The sequence below is a fragment of the Oncorhynchus tshawytscha genome, linkage group LG18 (genome assembly GCF_018296145.1).
Source record: "Oncorhynchus tshawytscha isolate Ot180627B linkage group LG18, Otsh_v2.0, whole genome shotgun sequence".
Taxonomy (NCBI): domain Eukaryota; kingdom Metazoa; phylum Chordata; class Actinopteri; order Salmoniformes; family Salmonidae; genus Oncorhynchus; species Oncorhynchus tshawytscha.
Genome location: NC_056446.1, coordinates 25,342,261 through 25,359,887, shown reverse-complemented (window position 1 = coordinate 25,359,887; position 17,627 = coordinate 25,342,261). Strand labels below are relative to the sequence as shown.

The following is a 17,627-nucleotide window of genomic DNA, read 5'->3' as shown; positions in this document are numbered from 1 at the left end:
TGATCTTTTGATGCTGCTATGAAGGCACTTAGAGAAGTAGCGACTTGGCAACACTACTCTTTTCAGAGGGGGTTTATGTGGATTTAATGGTGAGAAGAGAACCGTTACTAAAGAGAATAAGCTGGAAAGGGTTTGAGAGAGTGGGAAAACAAACAGCAGAAATTGTGGCGGCTGGATTGACATTTTCTATTATTATTAAAATTGTGAAGAGGGAGAGACCATACTATTCCCTCGGAATCTGCTCATTATAGCTGCAGTTAAGGCTACACACTAACACATTTCACCATCTTTGGTATTCACTATCCGAATCATCCTGATTCAACATTTGCTCAGGCAAACTCGGTCTCCTTACAACTTGGCGTACATTGTTTCCTTAAGTATTTTCAAAGTCACAGTTTAATGTGAAATGTCATACATGTTAAATGTGTATTGACCTAAGACGAGTGACTTGAGGAAATTGAGGCGATTCTTCACATCCTTGATAGTTGTTTTCCCTACAGTACTAGTCAAAAGTTTGGACACACCTACATGTTCAAAAAAAAATTTAAAAAAATTTTACAACTATTTTCTGCATTGTAAAATAATAGTGAAGAAATCAAAACTATGAAATAACATATGGAATCATGTAGTAACCCAAAAATTGTTAGATCAATATCAATATTTGAGATTCTTCAAAGTAGCCACCTTTTGCCTTCACAGCTTTGCACACTCTTTGCATTGTTTACACCAGCTTTATGAGGTAGTCACCTGGAATGCATTAAAATTAAGGTGTGCCTTTTTAAATGTCATTTGAGGAGTTTTGAGCCAAGCAGTTGTGTTGTGACAAGGTAGGGTTGGTATACAGAATATAGTCCTATTTGCCAGAAGACCAAGTCCATATTATGGCAAGAACGGCTCAAATAAGCAAAGAGAAACAGCAGTCCATCATTACTTTAATACGTGAAGGTCAATCAATCCAGAAAATTTCAGGCAGTCTGATGAGTCGAAATGTGAGATTATTGGTTCCAATCACTGTCTTTGTGAGACGCAGAGTAGGTGAACGGATGAGCTCCGCATGTGTGGTTCCCACCATGAATCATGGAGGAGGAGGTGTGATGGTGTGTGGATGCTTTGCTGGTGGCACTGATTTATTTAGAATTCAAGGCACATTTAACCAGCAAGGCTACCAAAGCATTCTGCAGTGATACACCATCCCATCTGGTTTGCACCTAGTGGGACTATCATTTGTTTTTCAACACGACAATGACCCAACACACCTCCAGGCTGTGTAAGGGCTATTTGACCAATAAGGAGAGTGATGGAGTGCTGCATCAGATGACCTGGCCTCCACAACCACAAACCAATTGAGATGGTTTGAGATGAGTTGGACCACGGATTGAAGGAAAAGCAGCCAACAAGTGCTCAGCATATGTGGGAGCTCCTTCAAGACAGTTGGAAAAGCTTTTCAGGTGAGTACTGAAGCTGTTAGAGAATGCCAAGAGTGTGCAAAGCTGTCATCAAAGCAAACGGGTGGCTACTTTGAAGAATATAAAACACATTTTTTGGTTACTACATGATTCCATATGTGTTATTTCATAGTTTTGATATCTTCACTATTATTCTACAATGTATAAAATAGTCAAAATAAAAATAAACCCTTGAATGAGTAGGTGTGTCTGTTGAAACCCAGGTATGGTCATTCTCTGGGTAGACGTTCATGTCTTTGTCTCTCTTCACGAGGTATATTGACTGTCCTCCCAGGCAAGCGTTTGAGCCTTTACCTTAACTACCTCCAGCCCCCCCGCCTCGTAAGTAGCCTCCCACAGAAACTCATCCCTGGGCTAAATGAGGCGTGCTCAGCCTCAGTCTGACAGCTACTTTCCCAGCCCTATGTACTCTTTTTAATGCAGAAGATCCTGAGGACAAATTGTGGCTATTAGTTTTGGCTGTGGTCTTACCTCACTATTCATTACCCATGCCTCTGAGGATAATTCTCCAGGAGGGGGTGGATGCATCTGTTAGGGGTGGCTGGCTCAGGGCCAAGCCCAGATGAGGCCATGATGACAGAAATGGCTGCCGCAATGCTTGCCGGCTGACCTCCAGCCAACACAGCCACTTTAAAGCAGCTCTGACCGACAGATGGACTTTGGGCCCTCGAGGCAATTACCTCACCATGTCTAAGGTCATATCAGGGAAGGGTAGGGGAGTAGTGATTGAAAATGCTGAAATGATAGGAGCTTGTTAGGAGTACAGTATAGCTCACAAAATGTTACATTAACCTCCATAGATTGAGACAATCCTTTTCTGGAGTACAGTACTTTGGTTAGCGTGATGAATCTGGTATTGGTCAGAAATAAATATCCAAAGTAAAACATCCCATGGGATTGACTTTCCCATCGTAGCTGAACTATATTTCCCAGATCTCCCCTTCTCATTGGCCAGAGCCCTGTCCATCAGTCAGTCAGCTCTCAGGGCCTCCACTGGGTATTGACCCAGCCCAGTGTATAGGCACTGGTGGCGTTCAGAATGTTCCGGTGCAGGAAGAGGCGGGGCTTTGCTGGGTCGCTGTGGTAATGGAAGAGGCGGAAGTGAGCACGCTCCAGCTCCTTCAGTAGGCTGAACCAATAGCGCACCACAGATGGGTCGTCCCCGCCCACCTCGAAGCCCGCCCAGTGGAGGTGGATTTCTAGTAGTAGCTGACCCACAGAGCTCAGAACCCCTTCTAAAACCAGGTTCTCTAGAATCTTCCACTCCGCACTCTCCATGTCTGCCTTCAGAACATCCACCTGGAACAGAGAGGGAGAGAGACTCAACAATGATAATATCTCGCAGTAGGGAGAGACATAAGATGGAGAGAGGGGAAAAGGACTTATGATGGAGGTGAGGGAGAGTCAGTGCAAAGAGGGAGAGAGAAGGTCGGTTGAAGGACAAGTAGAAGAAAGGATGTGTCTGAGTAGAGGAGGGAGGATATGCCGGGGAGAGGCTGAATGTGGCATAAGGTCTGTGAAGAGGAGAAAGAGAGGTCCATTAACATTAATGTTAATAATGGCCTCAGGATATGATCTTACTGAGTCATCATATGCATGGGCTACTTTCAATGCACATACTGTATATTAGGCCTTGGGCCGCCATTTCAAATCAAATCAAATCAAATCAAATTTTATTTGTCACATACACATGGTTAGCAGATGTTAATGCGAGTGTAGCGAAATGCTTGTGCTTCTAGTTCCGACAATGCAGTAATAACGAGCAAGTAATCTAACTAACAATTCCAAAAAAAAACTACTGTCTTATACACAGTGTAAGGGGATAAAGAATATGTACATAAGGATATATGAATGAGTGATGGTACAGAGCAGCATAGGCAAGATACAGTAGCTGATATCGAGTACAGTATATACATATGAGATGAGTATGTAAACAAAGTGGCATAGTTAAAGTGGCTAGTGATACATGTATTACATAAGGATGCAGTCGATGATATAGAGTACAGTATATACGTATGCATATGAGATGAATAATGTAGGGTATGTAAACATTATATAAGGTAGCATTGTTTAAAGTGGCTAGTGATATATTTACATCATTTCCCATCAATTCCCATTATTAAAGTGGCTGGAGTTGAGTCAGTGTCAGTGTCAGTGTGTTGGCAGCAGCCACTCAATGTTAGTGGTGGCTGTTTAACAGTCTGATGGCCTTGAGATAGAAGCTGTTTTTCAGTCTCTCGGTCCCAGCTTTGATGCACCTGTACTGACCTCGCCTTCTGGATGATAGCGGGGTGAACAGGCAGTGGCTCGGGTGGTTGATGTCCTTGATGATCTTTATGGCCTTCCTGTAACATCGGGTGGTGTAGGGAGGGCAGGTAGTTTGCCCCCGGTGATGCGTTGTGCAGACCTCACTACCCTCTGGAGAGCCTTACGGTTGAGGGCGGAGCAGTTGCCGTACCAGGCGGTGATACAGCCCGCCAGGATGCTCTCGATTGTGCATCTGTAGAAGTTTGTGAGTGCTTTTGGTGACAAGCCGAATTTCTTCAGCCTCCTGAGGTTGAAGAGGCGCTGCTGCGCCTTCTTCACGATGCTGTCTGTGTGAGTGGACCAATTCAGTTTGTCTGTGATGTGTATGCCGAGGAACTTAAAACTTGCTACCCTCTCCACTACTGTTCCATCGATGTGGATAGTGGGGTGTTCCCTCTGCTGTTTCCTGAAGTCCACAATCATCTCCTTAGTTTTGTTGACGTTGAGTGTGAGGTTATTTTCCTGACACCACACTCCGAGGGCCCTCACCTCCTCCCTGTAGGCCGTCTCGTCGTTGTTGGTAATCAAGCCTACCACTGTTGTGTCGTCCGCAAACTTGATGATTGAGTTGGAGGCGTGCGTGGCCACGCAGTCGTGGGTGAACAGGGAGTACAGGAGAGGGCTCAGAACGCACCCTTGTGGGGCCCCAGTGTTGAGGAGCAGCGGGGAGGAGATGTTGTTGCCTACCCTCACCACCTGGGAGCGGCCCGTCAGGAAGTCCAGTACCCAGTTGCACAGGGCGGGGTCGAGACCCAGGGTCTCGAGCTTGATGACGAGCTCGAGCATTTTCTCAAGCAATCATTTTAAAGGACTGTCAGGGAGTGGTTTTGAGTGGGGAGCAAAAAACTAAAAATTATAAATTGTTATTGGCAGAGAGGTTTGGAACTTTCTTTCTTATTGGTCTGTATGGTGATGTCACCATGGAAGGCCAAAACTCCCACCAAAAGAAGCTGAAATTTCAGGCGGTCTTTTCAAACAGCAATTACACTAAAATGGCATTGTCATAATTTCACAGTATTATTCCAACCTCATAGTGTGGAAATACTGTATATATAAAACACAGGAAAATCATGTTCTGGACTGTACTGGGCCTTTAAATGTGCTGTAATGTTTCATGTCAACTCCTTGAACCCATACTGTTTCACAGCCTTATTAATGAAAGAGCTTTTCTTTGCTTTTGACATTTTATTTCACCAATTTATTCTCTCCTCTGTAACTTACTACCCTCTCATTGGCAGATTGCCTCGTGGCCTCATGACATCACCATTGGCAACTTCCAATGCTGCCAATAATATTTGTCAATAGTTGACTCAAACTTTCCACAAACCAATCATATTTATCTTCCAGCACACTAGTGTTAACGCTAATGCAAGTGTTGAGTATCTGACCTGTCGAACAGAAAAACACTTCTTCAATGGCTAGAGTAAAATAACAACTTTAGCTGGCTGGCTCTCTGACAGCCCATATCCAATATCCCATAGCCACTCCATTCCTCTAAACAAAGGGCTAGCAAGACTTTACACAACCTTTATATTTCTTTAGTGACTGCAGAAATCCCTTTTCTCCCCACATTCCAAGCCTTCCTAAAAGCAGCTATCCCCCAGACAGAACTAGTCAAAATGAAGTGCTTTCTGTCTGGGTCTCACAATGGATACGATCCCTCCCCAAGGCAATATAATGTTTCTAATTGGACAGACATGTCATAAAATGGGAACTGCCCTAACCAACAGGGATGTTATGACCCATGACCCCCTCAATGCGTGTGTGCAGGCTATGAAGGTCTTACAAATCCCAGAATGGTTCTGCTCAATATATACTTTTCTCAGGGTGTGTATTGAATGGGCTACTTTCAATAACGTCATTCCATTTGACAGTTTTCTTCTCCCTGATGTGTCATCAGCTGGCATGCAAGGCAAATCCCAAGGACTTCACAACATATCCCTCTCGATGTCCCCTAAGCCCACACCACCGGAAGCTCGTCTGCCCTTCGCTTCCCTAGTATGAGAAATTGTGAGCCCTCGAAAAGCTGCAGTCTTGCGTGAGCATGTCCATATGGCCCCAAACATCTCTGAAGAGATTTCCGATCACCGCAGTGCAGAAAAGTGTGTGTGTGTGTGTGTGTGTGTGTGTGTGTGTGTGTGTGTGTGTGTGTGTGTGTGTGTGTGTGTGAGTGTGTGTGAGTGTGTGAGTGAGTGAGAGAGGAATAGAGATATGTAGACAGAAACTACTTTGACAGGGAGGATTGGAAGTAGGGCAATAACTAATGGATTTGGGGAGGGAGGGTAGGTGGGTGCATGGTGATTTGGCCTGAATTGTGGTCTACTGAGGGAGGTTCAGTGAAGCAGATGGGTGTTGGAGCTTTTATTTAGTTGTTTAGTGAGGCTATGCCTCAGTCTCCCTTCTCCCAAGGTCAGCAGTAGCCTTGTCTTGTTCCTAGTGTTGTGTCTTAAACACTGTAGTCTTAAAGCATTGCTATAAAGCAACTAGAAAATATGTCTACCATCGCCTTTTACTTTTGGGCCACACACTCAGCCCAGACTTTTAGTTGTGAAGTCACACTCAGCCAGACCTTTAATTGTGAAGTCACACTCCGCCAAACCTTTAATTGTGAAGTCTCTGTCAGCGCAGACCTTTAGTTGTGAAGTCACACCAGCCAGACCTTTAATTGTGAAGTCTCTGTCAGCCCAGACCTTTAGTTGTGAAGTCTGTCACAGCCCAGACCTTTAGTTGTGAAGTTTCTCTCAGCCCAGACCTTTAGTTGTGAAGTTTCTCTCAGCCCAGACATTTAGTTGTGAAGTCTCACTCAGCCAAGACCTTTAGTTGTGAAGTCTCTCTCAGCCCAGACCTTTAGTTGTGAAGTTTCTCTCAGCCAAGACCTTTAGTTGTGAAATTTCTCTCAGCCAAGACCTTCAGTTGTGAAGTGTCTCTCAGCCAAGACCTTTAGTTGTGAAGTCTCTCTCAGCCCAGACCTTTAGTTGTGAAGTTTCTCTCAGCCCAGACCTTTAGTTGTGAAGTTTCTCTCAGCCCAGACCTTTAGTTGTGAAGTCTCTCTCAGCCCAGACCTTTAGTTGTGAAGTCTCTCTCAGCCCAGACCTTTAGTTGTGAAGTTTCTCTCAGCCCAGACCTTTAGTTGTGAAGTGTCTCTCAGCCCAGACCTTTAGTTGTGAAGTATCTGTCAGGCAGTAAAGTAATTGTGGTCCCTCGGGCTCAAGAGGGAGGAGGTCAGAATCACTCCATCTTTCTAATGAGGAAAAACAGAGAGCATGTTCACTGTTCACAGCCTGCTGGCTCAACGTGTGTGTGTTTACCTAACCCCTAATGGTTTAAGCCGATAAATGCACAGCCACCTACACACTATTTTTAACCACCGCCAAGGTGATGTCCTCAACAGAATCACTGAGAACCCAGATACCCTGTTATCTCTTTGTGATAAGAGAGGAACTTTACATCCCAGTCAGAGAGACACTGCAGACAATATTCAATGAGTTGAGTCGGCCTTCTGCTGGAATGAAATCCATTCAGCCATCAAACAGAAGCAGATTAGGGATAAAACGATTTGTTTTTATGAATTCATTTCTAAACGCTTTTGAGGAAAGCTGATCGTTTGGTGTGAACAAACAAGTTAGCTGACCTCTGATGAACCTTTACAAATGGAAACTGACACTTGAGTCTAACTAATAGGCCCATAATTATTTCTTCCAGCGTCTAATTGCAGTTTTTGCAGAACTTATTGTGGCGTCCTTCATAGCCCAAAATACCAGCAACTTCATCAAGAGGCTCGAACCTCTTGGCATAACGGTTTAAAGCTGTTTGGCTGATTAATACAAGATAACAAGTTTGAGCCCAAATATGTCACAATGCTTACATGTGTTTCTGACAATTTTGATACAACACAGTACACAGGTAAGCTGGGCTACAGGGATGTATTTTCTGCCTGTGTGACTCTATGATTGTATCAAGCAGAGATGAAGTATTTTGTGTTCTTTAATTAGTGGATGTGAGGCAGGGGGAAACATATCTGAAACAGGCCTCTCCAGAGACCATCGTAATGAGCAGACATTTAATTACACTTCAATGGGATCAGGAGAGAGAGAGAGGTTCTGTTTAGACTCTCACAGCCTCCCCTAACAACTGGTCCAGGGTCTGTACTGTTTCCAAACTGATGTGAGACACCTGCATGATAACACTAAACCTAACCATGGTGAGGAAAGGCTTGCATTGTGGAGGAGTGGAAGCCATGTTGGAAGCTGTGTGTCCCTCTTGTGACAGTGTGGATGTGAGACATTAAGAAGTGACCTGATTGTCAGAAAGAGTGTCTCTGATTGTTGTTCTATTGTGCATTAGGAGAAAGCAAATCAATTTGCATGAGATCTGAAGGACTGTTGAATTGGTGTGTTCATCCCCATGGAGACAGCCTCTGATGGTGACCAGAGCGGGTATGACTCATTTATGAGCTGTGTAATCACCGATAAGGAACACAAACTAATGCATATTTTGACCTTTAGAAGCGACTCATCAGTTCTCTGTGCTATTCTTCTGTCACAAAGCCAGAGAGAAGAAAGACAAACCGTTGTTTCTGTAGCACGCTGTGTACTCACATTAAAAAAATCCCAGTATGGAGATGTGTGTGTTGCTTTGCATCTAAAGCAGGTACAGGGATGGGGTCTGTTCTTTATCTGTCACACACACAGACACAGACACACACGAACACGCACCCACACGTCTTAATTATTTCTCCCACACTAATTTGTAAGGTATAGTGAGCTTTGTTTCTGGTTCCAAAAGAGGAATTAATGGCTGACGCCTCTAAGCATGGACTTGCTAATGCTAGGCGCCGGTGCGTGGCTTGTTGGCATTCTGCTCAAGAGCCTGATTTAAATTTGCACTGATTAAACTGTTGCTCATGCTAAAAAGGAGAGAAAAAACAGAGTGATGAATTAGACTGAGGTACCCTGCCTTCTGGAACATGCAGTGAGAGGTTAGAATTCACAAAACGAGAGCAGCACAAATAAATTAAGTCAGATGAATTCTGTTGAGGTAGATTGATTATCTGTGTGGGAGTATCAACCCAAACCTCCTTTTTACAGCACTGATCTCACATCAACTGTAAACTCCTTTCCACTATACAACTTCCACAAACTTGAATTATCACCGTCTTCAAGTCCTCATCAAAGACTAACTCCTTCCACAGGATGTATAGCTGGGATCTCACCCGAATATTTTTTATTAAATAAAACATTTTTTTTACCCCCTTTTCTCCCCAATTTTGTGGTATCCAATTGGTAGTTAGTCTTGTCCCATCACTGAAACTCCCATACAGACTCGAGAGCAGTGTGACCTCCGAAACACAACCCAGCTGAGCCGCACTGCTTCTTGACACAATGCCCACTTAACCCGGAAGCCAGCAGCACCAATTTGTTGGAGAAAACACCGTACACCTGGCGACCGTGTCAGCGTTCATTGGGCCCTGCCCGCCACAGGAGTCTCTAGAGTGGACAAGAACATCCCTGCCAGCCAAACCCTCCCCTAAACGGGTCGACGCTGGGCCAATTGTGTGCCGCCCCATGGGTCTCCAGGTTGCGGCCAGCTGCGACAGAGCCTGGACTCTAACCAGTATCTCTAGTGGCACAGCTTTTGACCACTGTGCCACTCGGTAGGCCCTCGTCTGAATGCTTCTATTCTCACCCGAATGCTATGCATACTTTTGCTGTATTTAGGGAAGGTCCCCGTTCTACACACGCACCGCTGGCTTGTTGTTTGTTTGTTTGTTTGTGTGTGTGTGTGTGTGTGTGTGTGTGTGTGTGTGTGTGTGTGTGTGTGTGTGTGTGTGTGTGTGGATGTCGTTGATCTTGTCTGCAGATCCATATCTGATGAGGCAGAACACAGAGCCCTGGGGGACTTAATATTCTGAATTCTAATGTTTAAAGGAGGAAAGCCATAACTAGAAGTGAGTTTTCTGCCCTCCAGCACAAGATGAGACATTGGAGGAATGAATGATGAGCAGTAGAGTTTCAAGAGTCAACAAGCCATACTAAAGTTCAACCTCTCAGCTCATAAGGAGAGAACAGATCCATTTTCTTATAGCCTTTTCTGGTTGAGGTGAGAAAAATAAGTAATTTTGGTTTGTTTTTATGGTGACTTTTGTAGTGACTATTGCATGGGTTGTGTGTATTGTGGTCAAGTATAGGATTTACTGTAATAGACAGGTCCTGTACATTGTGTGCTGGGTGCTGGTAGTGGAGTATGTTGTTACTGTATTATGTACATAGAGTGCCGTCTGTCATTATTGGGATAATTACTCTATACTCCAAAAGATTAGACTGGCAGCTTTAACTTGAGGCTATTTTTATCTATAATGGGTGAACGGTTTAGAATTTACAGCACTTTTTGTACATATTCCCCACATTTTAGGGGAGCAAAAGTATTGAGCAAATTCACATATACTGTATGTCTATTAAAGTAGACAAAGGTTAAGTATTTAGTCCGATATTGATAGCACGAAATGACTCAAATACAAATTTGTTGGATTTATTTTCTGTTTATTTTGTATTTCAGATTAATTTATGCCCAATAGAAATTAATGGTAAATAATGTATTGTGCCATTTTGGAGTCACTTTTATTGTAAATGAGAATAGAATATGTTTCTGAACACTTCTACATGAATGTGGATGCTACCATGATTACGGATAATCCTGAAGGAATCGTGAATAATGTACAAAAAGACAATGAACAAAAAGTGATGTAATTTCTCAATGGTTCACTCAAAATATATGAAAATACACTCAAATTAAAGCAGACAGTCAACACTTTAACCCTATAGCTATCGTTTGAATCCAAACTTTTGAAGTATAGAGCCAAACATTTTTTTAAATGCTTCACTGTCCCAATAAATACGGAGGGCACTGTGTACTCTCTGGGTATAATCCCATACATGAGTTATTCGTTATGTCTGATTCAGGCCACATTGGCCCATTTGTAATCTCCCTTTACCCATAAACCCCTTCTCCTCTCTCTGTGCATTCTGACCTGTCTGTGTCCAAAGTCATTGAGAATGGTGGCCAGTTTCTTGGTGTTGCTGTGCTGTCGTTGGGCGGGGATGGCTGGGTTGGGGTCCCTCCAGTCTACGGAGAGACGATGGAGCCACATGTCTGACTCCTGTAGGTGGGCCTGCCTAAGGCTGGGGTCAAAACAGTGCACCTCACAGCCCGCCCTGGCCAGAGAGCGCTCCACAGTCTTATCCTCCATACCCAACCTATGGTAGAGAGACCGAGAGAAAAGGTTATATACAGCATATTTGATGGATGGTTGAGTGGATGGCTACAGATAGAATTATATATGGCATATCGTATAAGGACTTCTGTGTGTACATCTGATGGAGCTGAAAAGTATTGCTCACTTCAGCAGCTCAATGAATAATTCAGAGGAAGGCTGAAAGTATGGGATATGAGCAGAAACATCTTTGATTTCTTCTTGATTGTTTTGCCCCTCCCTCTCTTCCCTCTTTTCCAACTGGGCACAAACATCAATTCAATGTCCATTCCACATTGGTTCAATGTCATTTCATTGAAATGCCTTGGAAACAACGTTGATTCAACTGGTGCGTGTCAAATCAAATGTTATTTGTCAGGTGCTTTGAAAAATAAATTGGTGTAGACTAACAATGAAATACTTACTTACTGGCCATTCCCAACAATGCAGAGAGAAAGAAAATAGAGAAACAATATAAAACTAATGACACGTAATAATACTAGCAATAATAAACACACAATAAGTAACGTTAACTTGGCTATGACTTGGGTGGCTGGAGTCTTTGAAAATGTTTAGGGCCTTCCTCTGACACCGCCTGGTATAGAGGTCCTGGATGGCAGGGAGCTCGGCCCGGTCGATGCACTGGGCAGTACACACTACTCTCTGTAGCGCCTTGCAGTCGGATGCCAAGCAGTCCCCATACCAAGCGGTGATGCAGACAGTCAATATGCTCTCAATGGTGCAGCTGTAGAATTATTTGAGTATTTGAGGCCCCATGCCAAATCTTTTCAGCCTCCTGAGGGGGAAGAGGTGTTGTCGTGGCCTCTTCACGATTGTGTTGGTGTGTGTGGAGCATGACAGATCCTTAGTGATGTGGACACCAAGGAACTTGAAGCTCTTGATTCGCTCCACTACAGACCTGTCGACGTGCATGGGGGTGTGCTCGGTCCTCCGTTTCCAGTTGTCCACGATCATCTCCTTTATCTTGCAGACGTTGAAGAAGAGGTTGTTGTCCTAGCACCACACTGCCAGGTCTCTGACCTCCTCCCTTTATGCTGTCTCATTGTCATCAGTGATCAGGCCTATCACCGTCAGCAAACTTAATGATGGTGTTGGAGTCATGCGTGGCCACGCAGTCATGGGTGAACAGGGAGTACACCCATGAGTACACACATGCACATCCCATCAGGAAGTTCAGGATCCAGTTGCAGAGGCTGGTGTTCAGTCCCAAGGTCCTGAGCTTAGTGATGAGCTTGGAGGGCACTATAATGTTGAACGTGGAGCTGTAGTCAATGAACAGCATTCTCACATAGGTGTTCCTTTTGTCCAGGTGGGAAAGGTCAGTGTGGAGTGCAATGGAGATTGTGTCATCTGTGATTCTGTTGGGGTGGTATGCGAATTGGAGTGGGTCCAGGGCGTCTGGGATGATGGTGTTGATGTGAGCCATGACCAGCCTTTCAAAGAATTTCATGGCTACAGAAGTGCATGCTTGGTGTTCTTGGGTACAGGGACTATGGTGGTCTGCTTGAAACATGTAGGTACTACAGACTGAGTCAGGGAGAGGTTGAAAATGTCAGTGAAGACACTTGCCAGTTGGTCAGCGCATACTCTGAGTATGCGTTCTGATAATCCATCTGGCCCAGCGGCCTTGTGAATGTTAACCTGTTTAAGGTCTTACATTTGCTACGGAGAGCGTGATCACACAGTCGTCCGGGATAGCTGGTGCTCTCATGCATGGTTCAATGTTGCTTGCCTCAAAGTGAGCATAGAAAGCATTTACCTTGTCTGGTACACTCTAAGGAAAAATTATGCCAAAATAGTTATTTGTGGAGGGATAGGGTTCTACCAAGAACCCTTTTGATCAGAAGAACCCTTTTTGGAAGACAAGGGTTCTTTGTAAGGCAAATGGTTCTATCTAGAACCTTTAACATCCTAAGAACTGTTTTTGGAAGAAAGGGTTCCTTGTTGATTCTTTGGAAGGAAATAAGGGTTCTTCACAGAACCATATATAATATTTCCCAGCATGTTTTATTGCAGGGAGATTTTCAGAATTGTTTGTTTTACTTTAATATCTGTGTTTTTGCATTTACATTGATTGGTTAATAACTGTAATGCTATACAAAGACAAATAACACACTTTTCTAAACTAATCCAATCTGTTGGATTTATTGCAACCGTTACTGAGATGGTTGTTCCAGTTTAGATGATTGAGGTCGTCTCAGTATTCAATTTCCACTACCCTGGCAGTCATTCTGAATGGAAGTTGCAGGTGATTAACAATTCCTTTTTTGGATATCCTGGCTGGAACTCTGGCTGGATTCCAATAGGAATTGCCCATCACTTTGCAAACCAGCATAATGGGACTTGCAGGCCTGATGTGGCTTGTAACCAGGAGATAACTAGGCCATCAAATAAAGGCATTATGATATATGTAATATATTGTCATAAATAATACAATTTTAAAGGCTAATAAGGCTGGAGGAACCGTTCATAGAGGGTTCTAGGAAGAACCGTTAGATTATAAAATGGTTCTTGGTAGAACCCTTCAGAGTGTTCTAGGCAGAACCCTTCATAGAGGGTTCCAGGTAGAACAATATACAGGGGGTTCTTTGAAAAACCCTACATAGAGGGTTCTCTCCTCTCCTCTCCTCTCCTCTCCTCTCCTCTCCTCTCCTCTCCTCTCCTCTCCTCTCCTCCCTCTCCTCTCCTCTCCTCTCCTCCTCTCCTCCTCTCCTCTCCTCTCCTCTCCTCTCCTCTCCTCTCCTCTCCTCTCCTCCCCCTGCCTCTATCTCCATCTCCCTGTCTGTGTATCTGAGTGTGTTGTTCATGATGTGGCTCGCTGTATCTCTGTACAGTAATTGTGGCTCAGGGAGTATCTCTCAAAGCTAATTTCTCATGGATGAGCTACTCTGGTCCCCCATAGACAATCATGCGTTTAGGAGGGGGATGCAGGGATGAGATGAGAGAGGTAAAGGCAGGGAGGGAAATGCTGCCTTCAGACATCTCTGTTACTCTCTCTGCTAAATGATTCAGTTAACACAACCACTAATGGTATCATAGCTGGCCCTACCAGGAGAATGGCTTGTTCTTCGCTATCGTTTTAGTCAAAAGATACTTCAGATGACAGGGCTTGCTGTTTTGATGAGAGGATGGGGGAAAAGCCCAAGTACCTTCATGGTGACTCTGTGTGCGTCCCAAATGGCTCCCTATTCCCTTTTTTATATATAATCATCTATATTTTTTAAAACTTTATTTAACTCAGCAAGTCAGTAAAGAACAAATTCTTATTTTCAATGATGGCTAGGAACAGTGGGTTAACTGCATTGTTCAGGGGCACAACGACAGGTTAAGGTCCCTAAGGGCAATGGTCAAAAGTAGTGCACTATACAGAGAATAGGGTGCCATTTGGGATGCAACCCATGTCTGTCTGCTTCCCTGGAGTACATGTCTGATAGAAGAGGGTGGTTATCACACAGTGTCTGCAGGTAGTTATCCTCTGTCCCACAAGACTGTGTGGTGAAAGCAGGGAAAGACAAAACCGCTGCTGTCAGAGAGAACAGTTCTTCAAACATGGGGATTATAGCGGATTCCCTGTTGACCGTGGTGTCATGACAACAACAAAGGTGTGTGTGTGTGTGTGTGTGTCGGGGGTGGGGGTTATGACACAAGGGTGGACTATGGTCATTTTAGCTTTACCAACACCATCACCGCTTCTAATGATCCCTGATCCCATGTAGGATCACATATTCTGGGTAATAAGTGATCCTCTATCCATCTCTCACTCTCTTATCCCCCCTCTCTCTCTCCATCTACCATCCATATCTCCTCCAACCTGTTAAACCATATCCACTATCCAGTTACAAGGAGCACAAATGTGATGGTGAGTGAGGTCTCTGAAAGTCAAAGAAGAACAATTCTTCCTTTCTGCAAAACTTAAGATATGGAGACTATGAGACTGGGGATGAGGACTATGAGACTGGGGATGAGGACTATGAGACTGGGGATGAGGACTATGAGACTGAAGATGAGGACTATGAGACTGAAGATGAGGACTATGAGACTGAAGATGAGGACTATGAGACTGGGGATGAGGACTATGAGACTGGAGATGAGGACTATGAGACTGAAGATGAGGACTATGAGACTGAAGATGAGGACTATGAGACTGAAGATGAGGACTATGAGACTGAAGATGAGGACTATGAGACTGGGGATGAGGACTATGAGACTGAAGATGAGGACTATGAGACTGAAGATGAGGACTATGAGACTGAAGATGAGGACTATGAGACTGAAGATGAGGACTATGAGACTGAAGATGAGGACTATGAGACTGAAGATGAGGACTATGAGACTGAAGATGAGGACTATGAGACTGAAGATGAGGACTATGAGACTGGGGATGAGGACTATGAGACTGGGGATGAGGACTATGGGACTGGGGATGAGGACTATGAGACTGAAGATGAGGACTATGAGACTGAAGATGAGGACTATGAGACTGAAGATGAGGACTATGAGACTGAAGATGAGGACTATGAGACTGGGGATGAGGACTATGAGACTGGGGATGAGGACTATGGGACTGGGGATGAGGACTATGAGACTGGGGATGAGGACTATGAGACTGAAGATGAGGACTATGAGACTGGGGATGAGGACTATGAGACTGGAGATGAGGACTATGAGACTGAAGATGAGGACTATGAGACTGAAGATGAGGACTATGAGACTGAAGATGAGGACTATGAGACTGGGGATGAGGACTATGAGACTGGAGATGAGGACTATGAGACTGAAGATGAGGACTATGAGACTGAAGATGAGGACTATGAGACTGAAGATGAGGACTATGAGACTGGGGATGAGGACTATGAGACTGAAGATGAGGACTATGAGACTGAAGATGAGGACTATGAGACTGAAGATGAGGACTATGAGACTGAAGATGAGGACTATGAGACTGAAGATGAGGACTATGAGACTGGGGATGAGGACTATGAGACTGGGGATGAGGACTATGGGACTGGGGATGAGGACTATGAGACTGGGGATGAGGACTATGAGACTGGGGATGAGGACTATGAGACTGGGGATGAGGACTATGAGACTGGGGATGAGGACTATGGGACTGGGGATGAGGACTATGAGACTGGGGATGAGGACTATGAGACTGGGGATGAGGACTATGGGACTGGGGATGAGGACTATGGGACTGGGGATGAGGACTATGGGACTGGGGATGAGGATCGTGGGACTGAGGATGAGGACAATAAGGGCTTGGGAATGATGACCGTGGGACAGGGAGTGAGGACTGGGGATGAGGACCGTAGGACTGGGGATGAGGATTGCGGGACTGGGGATGAGGACAATAAGGGCTTGGAAATGACGACCGTGGGACTGGGGATGAGGACTGGGGATGAGGGCCGTGGGACTGGGGATGAGGACCATGGGACTGGGGATGAGGACCATGGGACTGGGGATGAGGACTATGGGACTGGGGATGAAGGCTATGGGACTGGGGATGAGGGCTATGGAACTGGGGATGAGGACTATGGGACTTGGGATGAGGACTATGGGACTGGGGATGAAGGCTATGGGACTGGGGATGAAGGCTATGGGACTGGGGATGAGGACTATGGGACTGGGGATGAGGGCTATGGAACTGGGGACTGCATTAGGGGAATTTCTGAGTGACTCCATTAACACACAGCAGTTCTGCTCTGTGTGCTACACCTCCAGGGCAGGAATAGAGGGAGAGAAAAGGAGAGAGAGAAACAGAAAGAGAGTGAAAGACAGACAGAAAACTAGAGTGGTGGGAGGGAGGAAAGGGATGGATAGAATGAGAAAAAGGAAGTAGAGATGGGGGTAAAGTATGGGTCCTTGGTATTTCATGTGTGAAATCACACCATGGTCCCCCATGCGATGCGCCAGGGCAATGAAAGAACATCTGCTCATCCTGCCTGGGCACCGCCACTCACGCCTCGTTTAACAGCACGCACATAGCGCACGCACAGACACACTATGATATTTTACATTTGTGTTTGACAGATCTTAATTTGCAGCAGTGGAGCGTAGTGTTGGGTGGACTTGGGCGGAGGGGGGGGGGGTTATTAGGTAAAGAAGGACACAATTCTCCTGGGGATAAAATACCAGACATTCCTGGCTACAGCATGACAACCAACTATCTACAGACGTGTGTGTGTGTGTGTGTGTGTGTGTGTGTGTGTGTGTGTGAGATAGATAGAGACAGAGACAGAGACAGAGACACAGACACAGACACAGACACAGACAGAGAAGGAAAGAGAGAAATCTAGGCCACGGACAGGGGACAGGAAAGAGAGAAATCTAGGCCACGGACAGGGGACAGGAAAGAGGGAGAGATACTCAGGGGTATAACTTCTAATGTCATTTTAATGACCTCTCCTGAAATATTTCTTTTCAGAACACGACCCTGGTTGATTTACTGTTGCAGGTATTTATTACCCGCAGTTTCCTCTGCTGTGGGCTGTTTGTTATTATTGTATTCGTCAAAGCTTGGTTGGAGGAGCTTAGATATGATCCTGGCTCGTCTTCAGATGTTAATATACAGTATATAAACAAAA

General features: G+C 44.8%; 1 protein-coding gene across 1 annotated transcript in view; it reads right to left on the bottom strand.

The window, feature by feature from the left end:
* Positions 1 to 1,345: 1,345 nt before the first annotated feature.
* The window catches only part of LOC112217792 (methyltransferase-like protein 24), a 60,966-nt gene continuing 44,684 nt past the window's right edge, over positions 1,346 to 17,627 (bottom strand). Inside the window, exons 4-5 of the mRNA XM_024378323.2 lie at positions 10,801 to 11,026; positions 1,346 to 2,765 (exon numbers count right to left, since the gene is read on the bottom strand). Coding sequence (XP_024234091.1) covers positions 2,448 to 2,765; positions 10,801 to 11,026 — 544 coding nt within the window. The 3' untranslated portion in view covers positions 1,346 to 2,447. The remainder of the gene's footprint in view (positions 2,766 to 10,800; positions 11,027 to 17,627) is intronic.